The sequence below is a fragment of the Dipodomys ordii genome, unplaced genomic scaffold (genome assembly GCF_000151885.1).
Source record: "Dipodomys ordii isolate 6190 unplaced genomic scaffold, Dord_2.0 Scaffold49, whole genome shotgun sequence".
Taxonomy (NCBI): Eukaryota; Metazoa; Chordata; class Mammalia; order Rodentia; family Heteromyidae; genus Dipodomys; species Dipodomys ordii.
The window spans coordinates 6,625,377-6,640,710 of NW_012267265.1; the positions used below are offsets into that span (position 1 = coordinate 6,625,377).

General features: G+C 34.9%; 1 protein-coding gene across 1 annotated transcript in view; it reads right to left on the bottom strand.

Moving 5' to 3' along the window:
• Nucleotides 1-15,334, bottom strand: part of Cnot6l (CCR4-NOT transcription complex, subunit 6-like) — an 80,601-nt gene that overhangs the window by 9,392 nt on the left and 55,875 nt on the right. The window contains exons 7-12 of the mRNA XM_013020099.1: nucleotides 15,147-15,215; nucleotides 11,952-12,109; nucleotides 8,939-9,093; nucleotides 6,131-6,282; nucleotides 2,825-3,052; nucleotides 1,030-1,232 (exon numbers count right to left, since the gene is read on the bottom strand). Of these exons, the coding sequence (XP_012875553.1) occupies nucleotides 1,030-1,232; nucleotides 2,825-3,052; nucleotides 6,131-6,282; nucleotides 8,939-9,093; nucleotides 11,952-12,109; nucleotides 15,147-15,215 (965 nt within the window). The remainder of the gene's footprint in view (nucleotides 1-1,029; nucleotides 1,233-2,824; nucleotides 3,053-6,130; nucleotides 6,283-8,938; nucleotides 9,094-11,951; nucleotides 12,110-15,146; nucleotides 15,216-15,334) is intronic.

Sequence of the window (15,334 nt, forward strand, 5' to 3'; positions counted from 1 at the left end):
TCACGGTCTTTCCTGCCCGGGCTGGCTTTGAACCGCGATCCTCAGATCTCAGCCTCCTGAGTAGCTAGGATTACAGGTGTGAGCCACCAGCGCCTGGCCTTCTAATCCTTTTTAAAGCTAAAGTATTCAACTGCATCGGAATATATTAGTGTAATTATATGGATTCAAGATGGACTTTCCAGGAACCAGTGGCTAATGCCCATAATCTAGTGCTCTAACTAGTCAGGAAGCTGACATCCAGAGAATAGAGGTTCTGCCAGCCAGGGCAGAACCTTTTCTGCCAGCCCAGGCAGAAAAGTCTGTGAGACTCCATCTCCAAAATACCCAACAAAAAGCTTGGTTTAAGACTTGGTTCATGTCCTAGAATACCAAGTGAGTGCAAAGCTTTGAGTTCAAACCTTAGCACTGACAACTACAACAAAAAAATATCTTATAGCCCCACCCCTAAAAGAAACAAAGGGCTGGGAATGTGGCTTTGTTCATGCACAAAACCCTGGGTCAGATTCCACAGTACCACATAAACAGAGAAAGCTGGAAATGGTACTGTGGCTCAAGTGTAGTGTTAACCTTGAGCAAAAGCAGCTCAGGGACAATGCACAGGACTTGAGTTCAAGCCCCAGAACTGGCAAAAAACACACACACAAAAAAAACACATAATATCTTAAATGAAATACCAACAGAAAGCACTAAGAAAACTATGAAATAATACTATGTAAAAATCAAAGTAACTTTATATTTGGTTCTTATTTTCTTGGGTCCTTGCTGGCCTATAAGGATGTTATGGATAGGTTAGGACTAACTATATCTGGTACTTGACGCATAGTAAGTAAACATTTTAGAAGTAGGTGCTATTATTAACATGTGAAATTTGAACAAATGATGGTTCAACTGCAACAGTTACTGGTGTACACTTAGACCACACATTCTGGGAAGCTAAAACTTCTTAAAGATTGCATAATTGATAGGTTGTTACTGTCATACGTTTCTATTTGAAGTAATTTCTGTATCATCCCAGAAACTGTTACTCACTTTGAAATCAAAGGTGTAATTGGTGTAAGGCATCAAGTTATTTTCATAGGCGCTCTTAAGTTGGAAGCCATGTGTGATTCTCCCTTCTGAGCTTCCATTCTTTCCATTGCAGCTGAAGTTCATAAGACACTCGTTGTACCTTAGTTCCTTGAAGTCTTTATGGTTGTCAGCTACTCCTCCATTGCTTAAATATTCCACAACACCTAGTAGAACAGAAAGGAATACTACCATTTAGGTCTTCACACAAGACTAGATAGTTAAGATCTACTGCCATAGACTCACCAGAGTGGATTTATTAGTCATATGAAGCTGTCTTTCTTGTTTTAAAAATGTATTAGCAATATTATATTATTATATTATAAGGTATCTGCCTACTGCAGAATGAAGTATTGAGATTACCTAGGAATATCATCCGTAGCTTTTCAGATTCAGCAGACCTCTAGGACCTAGGTGGCATTCATAGAAAAGACTTGTGTTCTTGGATTATTCTAAACTGCAATATTTGCATTTTACAAGTCAATTAACAATTACGAGAATATATAAATATAGCATATATTATAAAAATCATTTACAAAAGAAATAGATTTTGGATTTTCCATATGTTCATTGCATTAGAAAACATGAAAAAATTACCATAAACCTTATAAAGATTAGGAATAAGATATAATAAGTAATGAACACCATTTGAGTACTGTGATATTTCAAACAATTGAGCTAATTTACTATAATCCAGGTACTATTGTAAGCACTTCATATACTTAAACCTCACAAAGAATTCAATGAGGTTGTGATAGTTTTGTCAGTAAGGCCGTTCAATCTCCAGCACAATAATGACAATATGCAAAGTCTAGAAGGTTTGATAACAGCAAAGAGTAGTAGTTTAATGTCTTTACATTTGAAATTTTGTATCTAAATGGAGCTCTATGTTTTACAAAATCCTACAAGTTTGAACATAATGTGGTTTAGTGGAAGTCAAACAAGTTAATATAAAATCCTAGAAGAACGCTGACCATTCTGTATCTAATATGGGTATTCCAATACCAATTAATTCAATGAAAACCTACTGAAAGTTATTAAAGTAGATAGTTACCTACAATGAATACTTTGAGTACTTTCTGTTTGCTCCTTCTCTGTACTCTAGGCCTCAGGAGGCTGACCTTTATTACCATCAACTGCAACCCCCTTTACTACTCTCCATATTCTAGTTGGGTTTGGTCAATGGGAAGCACTGCCAGAGATTAGAGACAGAAACAGAGCGAGGAAGTGGTCTATTTTCTCCAGGTTCCCTTTTTGTTAGTTTGGCAGGCACTGATTTTATCACTGAAATCAGTTACTGGCCCTTACTTATAACAACTTTTCCTAAGTACTGAAGATAGGTCCTACCTTACCTTTAAGAGTAGGTAGTAAAGCCCAAACTCCCCTAGCAGCTCCATACTGACACATCCACTGTTTTGGTTTCTTTTGGAAATAGTTTCTTTATTAAGTTTCTGCTGTTACCCATTGTCCCATCCCTGGAATGTTACACACACACACACACACACACACACACACAACTCCTGGAATGTTCTACACAGACACACACAGACACACTGACACACACAGACACACACACACACACAGACACACACACACACACAGACACACACACACACACAGACACACACACACACACACACACACGTATGTATATTCCTTGATTTAGGAGCAAAATTCTGTTTTTAGTCAGGAAATTGCTGGCCTTTCAATTAAGATTGAAAACGAAACTGAAATTAGAAGGAAATGATGTTATAAATACCTGAATCTGGCAATGAGTTAAGATCTGCACATAGCACCAGCGGGATGGAATTAGGATCTGCAGTTGGGCTGCCAGGCCTACTTGAGGCTTTTTCCAGAATGTTTTTAACCTCTGAGACAAACATCATGGTCTGGATGAGTTTCACATCAGAATACTCTGGGTCCCAATGCATGTGGGCATTTGCCACTATAAGCAGCTGTTTGTCTGCAGCATGAATAGGCTTCATACCTAAATTTAAACATTAAAAAACATTTTAAATTTTTTAAGAAATTTATGCTTCATGTTTCAAGAAAAGTGATATCTTCAAAGTTTTCTCAAAAACGTCCATAACCATTTACTGTTCTCTATGAATTTATATCTTTTTATCTCAAACTTGTCTTAGAAGCCAAAAGGTTGGGATTCTGGTAATGCCAGTATGAAAATTACTTTTCTATTGTCAGGTTAACAAATGACTCCCTACAGCTAAATCTGAGGTTTCCATATAGCTTGTGGGTTTTTTTTTTTAATTTTAAAGGATCCTTAAAAAAACAAAGAAAAGAAAAGGTTATGATTAGGACCCCAAGTGAGCTACAGACTAAAACATTTATTATATAGCTATTTACAGAAAAACTTTGCTGACCACTGCTCTTCAAGTGCAAGTTAGAAATCATACCATGTTCACCAATGTTTGATTATAGCACCTTCAATCTGCTGAGTTCTTAGTTTAAGAAAGCACTAATATGCCTCTGTCATTTAAAGAGTAAACTAATGTCTAAATTTTAATTTTCAGTTGTCTAAATCTTAATTAAATTTTGACTATATTAAGCTAAAACCTGGCTTAACTAAATCTTAATACTTAATTTAGTGGAGTTATAAATCTCAAATTGTTCCCATTTAGCAGAGTTATTAATCTTAAGTTCTAAAATATTCAAAGCTCAACCCTTTTGCTTTGTTCAAAATATAATGTTCATTATGCATAGTGACACCATTTGAAGAAAACTATCCACACATAATCTGCCTATTAGGATGTGTAGTATAGAGAAATGAACAGGAATTATTCCTAGAAAGTATGACTGAGAGTCTTTTTTTCCTCCCCTATCTTAGGGCTTGAACTTTGGGCCTGGGTGCTGTCCCAGAGGTTCTTCTGCTCAAATGCAGTGCTCTACCACTGTAGCTACGTACCACTTCTAGCTTTTTTGAGTAGTTTATTGGAAGTAAGAGTCTCAACAGAGTTTCCTGCCCAGTATGGCTTTGAACCATGATCCTCAGATCTCAGCCTCCTAAATAGCTTAAGATTATAGGCATGAGCCATCATCACCCAGCTGAATCTCACTTTAAGTTTACATTTTGACTATTAGATTATCAGTGAACAAGTTTAATTTTTCTATTAAAATGTCTATAGACGTGACAAATTTTTCTACTAAAATACAAACTCTAGAGGAAAACAGATCTATTTTTTTCTAAGCCTGTTATTTTGGTAAAGCTAAATTTCCCTTTAATTTTATGAAACTGTACTTTCAATGTGAGAAACAAGTAACTCAAATCATCTTGTTAAGTGACAGGAGTCATTTTAAGGTATCAGATCGTAAGATAAATATTTGCAACCAAAACTTCCAAGTTGTCTTTTCCTAGAAGTTTTAGTGTGTCATTTCTAATACATTAAAATATTTATTATATTAAGTTCTAAAATGTACCCCCATCAAGGCAGCACTTGCTATAATACCAAGACAAAAAACTCTAAAGGAAGAATAGGATTGGCTAGGACATAAAAAATGAAAGTGAAAGCCAAGCACTGGTAACTCACACCTGTAATCCTACTAGGAGGCTGAGACCTGAGGATCTCTGTTCAAAGTCAGCCCTGGCAAGAAAGTTTGTGAAACTCTTATCTGAAATGAATCACCAAAAAGCTCCAAGTGGAACTATGGCTCAAGTGATAGAGGGCCAACCTTGAACACAAAAGCTCAGGGACAGCACCCAGGCCCCGAGTTCAAACCCTAGGACCACCCTAAAAAATAAATAAAAGAGGCTAAAACAGAAAACTTAAAAACTCCTACCAAAGACTGTCTTTAGTGATGGAATAAAGAATAGTGGGAAGAAGGAATTTGAAAATATGCATGGCCTAAATAACTGAAATCAATTTTCAAGGTAACAGTATTTTCTTCTGCAAAAAGTACAAGTGGGAAAAAGCTCCAATTCAGCCTCACCTCCTTACTAGTAAACTATGAAATGTACAAAAGCAGGTAGTAGAAAGGATAACAAAAGGGCCGGATAAGGCAAACTAGATAATATATTAGTTCTAAAGGGAGCTATAAATAACCTAAAACACTGAATACAAGTGTCACATAGATAAAAGATCTTATGATTGCCCTGACAGTGACTTTTTGAAATATAAGAAAGAAATTAAAGAAAATGTGGTAAGTATTTAACCTCAAAGACAGGGTTTATTTACACTCAAGAATCTAAAAATATGGGTTAAAAGAAGGCCAAGTTGGGGCTGGAAGGTGGTTCAGTGGTAGTGCTTGCCTTGCATACATGAGGCCCTGGGTTCAATTCCTCAGCACCACATAAGCAGAAAAGGCCGGAAGTGGTACTGTGGCTCCAGTGGTAGAGCACTAGCCTTGAGCTAAAGAACTGAGGGACAGCGCCCAGGCCCAGAGTTCAGGCCCCATGACGGGCAAATAAAAAAAAAAAAAAGAAGGGCAAGTCATTACCATTTCTAAATTGTGCCTAACTAAACATTCCCTGTTTCAAAATAACTTTTGAAAATATGACATGTTAAAAACACTTCCTGGAAATTATCTAGTAACTGAAGAAAGACTGATAGAAACCAGAGAATATCTTATGAAATCTCAATAAGTACATGATGTAATTTAGGGGAAGGAGGTAGTACTGGGTTTCAACATAGGGCTTTGCACTTGAGCCACATCACCAATTCAGTTGTTTTTAGTAATTTTTCAGATAAAGCTCCACATTTCAGCCCAGACTAGACTGGATCATCATCTTTCTATCTACACTTCCCACTTAGATGGGATCATAGATACAAGTCACTACTCCCAGCTAGTTGGGTTAGCTGCGCTCTTGCTTTATGCCCTTGCTGGCCAATGATCCACGATCCTCCAGACCTCTGCCTATTAAGCTAGAAAGAAGGGCACATGTAGCCCTTTATGATGAGTTATACAATTAGTACTACTTTCCTGTTCATCTCCCTTAACATTACCCAAAAGACAAGAAAAATAACTTTGTAGTAAGTAATAGCAAGGTTTCTTCAGTTGTTCTGTGATAAGGAAACTGAATGATGTTTAGTAGAAGTATTTTAATTGCACTCACCTGCTCCAAATAGTTCTTTGTGGACCTCTAACACCACAGCAACACCAATGTTATCTTTCGTCATCACTCGGTTCAACATAGCCTCAGATCCATCTGAATTAGCCATTGCCACTTGGTTAAATTCCACTGTATGCTTCTGCACCAATGTAAATCTAGAAAAAAAATACATCACTATGACTTAGGTATTTGGACTGTTATGATCAACAGCATTAAAACTGAAGGGAATATAAGCAAAGACACTGATTGATCACACACCCTCAGCAACTTTCCTGCCCAGGCTGGCTTCAAACCATATTCCTATCAACCTCCTGAGTAGCTATGATTATAGGTATGAGCCACAGCTCTCTCAAGTCTTAGCAAGTCAAACTGGTAAAAAAAAAATTTCTCATGAGAATTAGATAAGAATATGGTTATGCTTCTTGAATTTTAAGGCTTTCTCATTGCTCTGATTTTGTTTTGCCTGTTCTGGGGCTTAAACTTAGGGCCTGGGCAGCTATTCCTGAGCTTCTTTTGCTCAAGACTAGTGCTCTACCACTTGAGCCATAAATCCACTTCAGATTTTTTGGTAATTTATTGGAGATGAAAAGTCTCATGGACTTTCTCACCCAGGCTGGCTTCAAACTGTGACCCTTAGATCTTAGCCTCTTGAGTAGCTAGGATTATAGGCATAAACCACTAGCACCCAGTGTTACTTGATTTTTACAAAAATGATTTCCAGCATGTACATTGTAGCTATCTTATCCTTGTATGTTATCTATATTTTATATTTATACAATTATAATTAGTTCACTTTGTTATAACACATATTCTACCTGTACTACTTTTAACAATATTACTATTTATAATCAGAGCTTCTAGTCTTAAGCAAAGTGTTAATCCCTTCAGTAAATTACCAAGGAATTTTAAGTGCTTTCAAATTTGTGAGAAGGAAGTAAGTCTTTCATATGCTCTGGAAAGAAATAATGGCTGTATTCTGGGCATGGTTTTGAACATCTGTAATCCTAGCACTCAGTGCACAGGCCAATTTAATCTACACCACAACATTATGTCTCAAAAAAAATAGGAAAAGGAAAAAGCTGAACTAGAAAGTTTATTAAATACCACTGTATTTTTCAAAGTTATGGTGTTTCAAAGGAAATTATTGTATAAATAAATGTCAAGTTCAAGTCCTTTTTCTGATGCAGTAAATATGAGGAAAACTGGAAGTTCACACAAAATGCCTAAGTATTTCAATTATTATGGCAGTTAAGAGCATGAAGTATGTACTCAGACTTCTGTGTAACTTTGGGGAAACCTGTTTATGACTTGGCTTCATCATCTATGGAAAAGAATGAAGAAATGGTTGCATACCTGAGGGCTGCTTTTAAAACTAAGACAATTCATGTAATTAGTTAGAAATGGCCTGATGTATATTAAACACATCAGAAAGAACAGCAACTCCTGGTCTCAAATTTGTTTTTTAAAAAAAGGAAATGAAGAAGTACACAATATATTCTGACCTCAAATACTATAGGGCTCTGGCATTAAATATTAATTATAATGAGATGATCTCTACTGAAAAAAAAAATCGCGGAAAAGACACATTAGGGCCAAACACTGTTCAAATTCACTCAATTTGTTTACTTGAAATAGCGATCCAAACATGGGTGGCTCACATCTGCAATCCTAGAAACGTGGAAGGCTGAGATTATTAGTTGGGATTGTGGTTCAGGACTAGCCTGGGCAAAAAAGAAAGACCCTCAATGAAGAGCTGGGTATGGTGGTTCAAGCCTTTTATCTAACATCCTAGAAGCCAACACAGGTGCCCAAAATAGAAGTGAGACCCTACCAGAAATAACAAGCAAACCTAAGGGCACAGTAAAATGCCTGCTCAGCAAACTCAAGGAACCGAGTTCAAAACCCCAATGCCACAAAAAAAGGGGAAAAACAAAAAAAAGGGCACTCCATGTTACTGTACCAATTTTCTAATAAATACCATATCATAAAAAAATTCACTGGTTTTTATCATCACAGCGGTTAAGAGATACTAGAAAACAGTCCTAAGGTATGTATCTTACTCAGATACATCAAGTACAAAACATTAACCATGGGTATCAACCTCAATCAAATCACACATTTTATTTTCTACTTCCCAAACTCAATCTCAATCTCAACTTTTAACTCCTCATTTTCTCTCTTCAGTTCTGTTACATATAAAAGAGATATATGTAAGTGGGATTTATGCTTATCCTATATGTCTATCTTTTCCTGTTCGACTTGAGATTTCAGGGAGATTGGAACAATGCCTTATCTACCCTGTCTCACACGATTATCACAGAACAGGTATTTGGTGGATAAATGATTAAATAAATGTAAGCAATGTTAGCTGATGAACCATGAAGACATTGATAAAATAATAATTCTCAAAAGAGACAACTAAAAAAGAGGAAGGAAAAAAAGGAGACAGGAATAAAAAAGGAGGAAAACGGTAAAGACTGAAATGAGGAAGGGATGAAGGAGTCAGAAAGAACTCACAGAAAATCAAATCACAAACTGTTAATTTGAAAATGTTATCACTTTCATTTTGTATAAACATTTTACTTCATTTTAGAAAATTATAAAACCACATTCAACCTGTATCTCTTTAAAAAATTTAGTACAATTTGGCAATAAAAGCATAACACAATAAATATTATTTCCAATATACAGCCTAAGAATCCATTAACAGTTTTATCTCCAACACTTGACTTCTAGCTCTTTATTTTTTATTATGCGCAATAATTAAAAGAAATGTTTACTTAATTGTGCTTTTGTTTCCTTATAACTCACTTTTCTGTTTTGAAGAATATTGCACAACCGTCCACATGCTTTCTCTCCTGCTCAGACATGATTTTGGCACGTGACTTTGGAGAAAAAAATCCGTCATATCCACGCTCCTTCAACGCTGGCAGAAAGAGTGTGAAGTATTGCTCTGTTTCCACTTCCTAAGATGAAAAAACGTTATCTACATGGAGAAGGTAGCACTGATTAAGATATAAAACATTTAGTACTTATGAGTATGGTATGATTAAATTCAAACAATGATCAAACAGACATTATCTATCTTACCTTATTGCTATCAGCTGCAACTGACAATGGGAGCATTTTAAATGGCAGCATTTTAAACATGAAAGAATCAGAAAGATGACATGATTTTCTCATGCTCACACAAGTAGTTAATAACAGGAGTAGGATTAAATCCCAGACCTCTTGACTCCTAGAGTTCATTTCAATATATTTCACTTCCTCAAGACTAGTAATTAAATGAAGTAAAGCAGTAAATAGGTTAAGTAAAAGTAAATAGGTTAGGTGGCAAGGAATAGTCAATTTTACAAAGAGGAAAATATTTGCTTATGCATCTGCACTATGGTAAAAAGCAGTAATACAATAACAAGTCTATTAAAAAAAAACCCACTACGGAATTTTTTATGTATCTGAATACAAATCAACTAACATCTATTAATAATAAGTTAAACTACATCTATACACCATTTCTAACAACCCTTTCAACTTAAACAATGAAATATGAAAATAGTGATTTGTATGGAGATAATTACAGTACCATTTTATAACAGAAAATAAACCTATAAACATCTAAATCGTTAAACCAGCTATCATATATTCCTATCATTAACTGGTTTTGAAGGCATCTAGAACAAGAAAAAATGCATTAGGTGCAATCTTGTCTCAATTTAATTTTGAAAATATACTTATAACTGAATAAAAAAACAAACTGTAAAATGCTAGGCATAAGTAACTCATGCCTGTGATCCTAGCTATTCAGGAAGTCAAGATGCATGGAATCACGATTCTAATATAGCCTGGACAGAAAAGTCCAAGATTCCAAAATAAGAGCAAAAGAACTGGGTGAAGGTGTGGGTCAAATGGCAGAATTCCATCCAAGAAAGCAAAGTTGCATGGCAAGTGCAAGGGGCTGAGTTCAAATAGTACCAGGAAATTTAAAAAAGAAAATAGGGAGAGGAAAGGAATAGTGGGACAACAATAAGGGAAGGGGTAACAATGATCGACAAGTAATGTAATAATTGCCTTACTCATGTGACTGTACAGCATCTTTACAATAAAATAAAATTTAAGAAAAAACTGAAAAATATATATATTCAAGAAAACATTCCAGAAGTTTTAATAAACCATCTTTGAGATCCAAGAGTAATTTTCTTCTATCTTATGTAAGTTTTTTTTAAACTGCTAACTTTTCTAGAATACGTTATAATACACAGTACTTTACAAGAGAAAAAATGTTAAATTATGACAATTTAACCTTAAAACATAAGGTTTATAAGGGTGAAGTTGCTATTAAAAAGACTAAGCTAAAAAGTAGACATTTCCACAGTCTAATTTTATTTACTTCCTTTTCTTCCCCTCATCCTGAATCAATCTGAGTGTTTACAAATTTTAATTTATGAATTACTTTTTGTCATAGGCAACAAAAAATAATTTTAAAAATATCATAGAGACCAGGCATAATAGCTCACACTATAATCCTAGTTTGGGCATCAAAGAAGTAGAGATTATTAGGAGAATCTCAGTGTGAGGTTAGCAAGACCCACTATCTCAACAAACAAGCTAGACCTGGTGGAACATCCCTATACTTCAGCTATGTGTGAGGTGTAGCTTGGAGGATCTTGGTCTGAAATTAGCCTAGGGAAACAGTGCAAAATCTCACCTCAAAAAATAAGAGGGTTGGAGGCATAGCTCTAAAGGAAGAATTCTTGCCTATCAAGCCCAAAGTATTGAGTTCAAACTGCAGTACTGTGTGTATATGTTTGTGCATGAGTAATTTTCTTCGTAGGATATACTAAAAAGAAAATGTGTAAAATAACACACAAACTTTTTTAAGTACAATTTTAAGGAATGGTTAAATTTGAGGGAATATGACAAATATTTGACACTTCATGTTAATGAGCTTGCTTTGACCATTCCACAAATATATGTATGTATTAAACACAATATAGTGCTTAAATATATATAACTTGTCAACTAAAAATTTCAAAACCATCTTTAAGTAATTAGTAGGCTTTGAAAGTTGCAAAGAAAAACTTACTCACAAATGTTTCTGGCTAATCATTAGCTAAATGTTGAAAAGAAGTTGCAAGATATATTTCATAGAAACAAATTCATTTTAATACAGTCTCATTAACAGAAGACTCAAGTCCCCCTTGCCAGGCCATGTAACCTTCTCTACTGGGTCCTTTCTCAGTGGTTTACACCCTGGAAGGCCTTCGCTGTTAGGGGGTATTTAAAGAAAACAAAGGAATTTTTTTAATTATTTCAAAAAGTCCAACAGACTACGCTTTTCCAAAATGAAATTGCATGATTTAACTAAAGAAAAGTAGAAAAAAGAAAAAGAGTGTAAGCTTCAAAAAGTTATAAAAGCAAAAACAAATGGTTTATAGAGTAAATTTTTAACTATTTCTCTCTAAGGAACTGTGAGTGTACACTTTTTTCCTGAGATTCCATTGTAAATTAAATTTATTCCCAAGAGACTGGCAATTGTCTGTTTTCTCTTTCAACAACACCACTGTTGAATCCATATGGGTAAATTATGAACATGCCAAAGACATAAAATTTTAACTTTAGAAAATAGGAAATAGATTTAAGTGCTCAAAGAGCAAAATACCTGCACTGTGAAAATCTCCTACTTATGAAAATTGGCCTTTTTTTTTTAGAAAAGAGAAAATCATTCCTTTTGAGTTTTTCTTTGAACACATGATCTCACCCAGAGAGAGATCTTTATATTTAAGTTCATCTTTAAGTTAAAGACAATTTAATTCTATAGTGTTACCTGAAGACTAATGATATCTGCATCGCAGTTAACAATTTCTTCCATAATTCCCTTTTTCCTGTATTCCCAGTTTAATGCCCAGGATGGGCAATAGCCATATAGCTGCCGGGTAGCGTATTTATCACATAAAACATTGTAACACATAACCGTGAATGATGCTAAGAAGCAGGAGAAAAAAACACAGGGGAGAAAATTAGGCAACTTTTTCAAAATCAGTATCATGTATATCTGCATAGGCATGCACATTAACCCCAAATGTCACTATAAAAAGACAAAGGGAGAAATATGATTAACTTTTTAAAGTTTTGCTTTGAACATGACCTCTCCTGTAATTATTTTCTTAGGTTCACCTTTAATATAAAGACAATTTTATTTCTATAGTATTATCTCACAACCACCAAAATCCACCGTACCAATGTTTAATAGTCTAGAATCAGATCTTTAGGGTTGATTATTTTTAATATTTTAATAAAAAGTTTTAATTCAGAATACTGTTTACATGTAATTTGCTGAGAAAAATCTTCTTATGTAAAAGAAACAAGAGTAAATTTTAGTTTTGTTCTAATTAGAGGGCTCCAATTTCATTATGTATTATTAAAATAGTCATACTTAGTACTTCAAACTAAGCTTTTACTGCCCTTGCTATCAACCACTCTTGAGCCAGAAGAGTATGGACAGGACTACTGAAGTTAAAGAGTTTTTTCCCAAATGTTCCTTTCTGAAATCAAATTCTCATTTTAAAAGTCCCTGAATTATAAAAGGACTAAACATTGTGAAACTGAAAGAACTCTAACAATCTATAGAAGATGGTTTATATCCTTGCTATTCATAAATCTCAGCAGCATGAGTGATTGCACAGAAACTTTTAAGCGCAAAGTATCCAGCCCTATTCACACCTACTGAGCAGGAGCTGCAGTTCTCCTGGGATTCAAATACATGTCTATGTTAAAATCTGAAAAACCCTGATTTTTATCAGTAATTCTCCATCTCACATACCTACTAGAATCACCATATAGCGCTTTTACTTTAAAAAATAAAAAGCATCTGATATCAAAGCTATAAATGCATATAATAGGCACACATGATTAAGAATCATCTATTTCAACATAATGTAAGGAATCCAAGATGAAATAACATCTAATTGAAGTTGGTTTCACTTGAGATGATGGTAAAGATATAAGGCTACTCAGTTCAATAGTCTAATTCTTGGTGAGTCTGATTAGTAAGCACTTTGGAAGTTGGGGGTGGGGGAGTCTAAATTTCAGTTTGATTTGTGTTTTGTGGTTATTTATTTTGGAAATGATCCAGATCATTTCCATGCTACCACAATGATAAGCAGTGAGTTTACCACACTCTTGATTTAAAATATCCTTAGGAGGGGCTGGGAAGGTGGCTCAATGGTAGAGTGCTTGCCTTGCATGCGTGAGGCCCTGGGTTCAATTCCTCAGTACCACATCAGCAGAAAAGGCCGGAAGTGGTGCCATGGCTCAAGTGGTAGAGCACTAGCCTTGAGCTGAAGAGCTGAGGGACAGAGACCAGAGTTCAGGCCCCAAGATTGACCAAAAAAAAGAAAAAGAAGAGGAAAGAAAGAAATCCTTAGGAAGAGGTTAAAAAAAATTTAAAGAAAGAAACCTTTGTGACGTGAGATTTTATAGAAGAGGCCATAGATTACTATTTCTATATTACCAACAAAATTCTGTCAGTGGAATGCTTACAATTTTTAAACAGAAGTGAAAATTAGTTATGTGGCTATTATCACTACTCTTTTATACTTTCTCTGTTGTGCCTTTCTTCTTCACTATTGACACATGAATCTTATATAATTTACCATTATAGTTGTTTGGATAGAAATCATTCTTAATAATCATTAGTTGTTCTATATATCCCCCTACATGTCAGAATTAAAAGCTGCTGGGTGCCAGTGGCTCAAGCATATAATCCTAGCTACTCAGGAGGATGAGATTTGAGGATGGTGGTTTGAAGCCAGCCCAGTCAGCAAAGTCCATGACACTCATCTCCAATTAACCCCCAGAAAACTGGTGCTAGCCTTGAGCAAAAGAGCTCAGGGACAGTGCCCAGGCCCTGAGTTCAAGCCCCATGACCAAAAAAAAAAAAAAAACCAAAACCACCTAAAAAGCCAATTTAATAGGTTTAACAATCAAGAGTCTACTCAGAGAAGTATCATGCATATTAACAAAATCCACACTATTTTTTTCAGTAAAGAAAACCGAAAGAATATATTGAGAATTCAGCCAACCAGTGAAAACTAGTTTCTGCTTAATAGAAATGTAGCTAAGCAATTAGTAATGTATTTCTTCTAGATTATGTCCATTCACATTCAAAACAAGATTACTTTGAAGAACTAGAAAATGGAGTTTTAGGTCAGAATGTGAGTAATCACCAGAAAAAGCTAAGAACAAACTAAGTCCACAGAATTCAAGCCTTTGCTGAAAACCTTAGGAAAATAATTCGATCATCTATGTTTATATAACAGAATTATTAGAGATAACATTGACACAGTGACTCTTGTAAGGCTGTACTCTATGGTTCAACAATCTGGTCATTTTAAACTTATACCACTGGAAGACATAAAACTGTATTTCAGGTATTCAATATTTCCTTGCATAATTAAAAAAACAGAAACATAATCACGAAGGAGTTGCATATCCTATATTTCCTAATACTAAAATAAACATTTTGGTCTGAATCTTCTTAACATTTTTTAAGCCAAAAGCTTTTAAGTTGAAGAGCCTTATATTGTTTCAAATGTACAAATAAATAAATGTACCTATTCTGGGACTTACTCTTTAGATATACTGGACTATATCCAGATTGCTCAAATAACTCCCCTTATACCTATTTACAATCCTGTTGCCAATTTCATTAATCATTGTTAGGCTATCTTTCAGGAAAGATAAAATATTTCACTGATTTAAATTTTTAAGAAATTCTATTATTCATTTTTTCTTAAGCTACCCAAGGCCTTTTTGGGAATTTTAACAGAGATGTCAATCAATGTAAAAGCTACACATTACTTGTACATAGGCCTATCAATGAGGATCTAATTCTACAGATTAGTATTTTGAAATACAACTATTCATAAAGGGTAAAATGAAGCACTGTTAGAGATTACAAATTCCACACAATATTTCAAGTATATCTGAAAAAAGTCAAAGAAGATTGAGGAAATAGTACCTGATGGCAGAATTTGGTCTCGTTCTTTTAATGCAATCCATGGCCTCGGAGGAAGCTGCTCTGGATGAACTAAAAAAGAATTCGTAAACATAACATGATTTCAGGTGTTTCTTTTTTTTTTTTGCCAGTCATGGGACCCAAGCTCTGGGCCTGGGCGCTGTCCCTCAGCTCTTCAGCTCAAGGCTAGC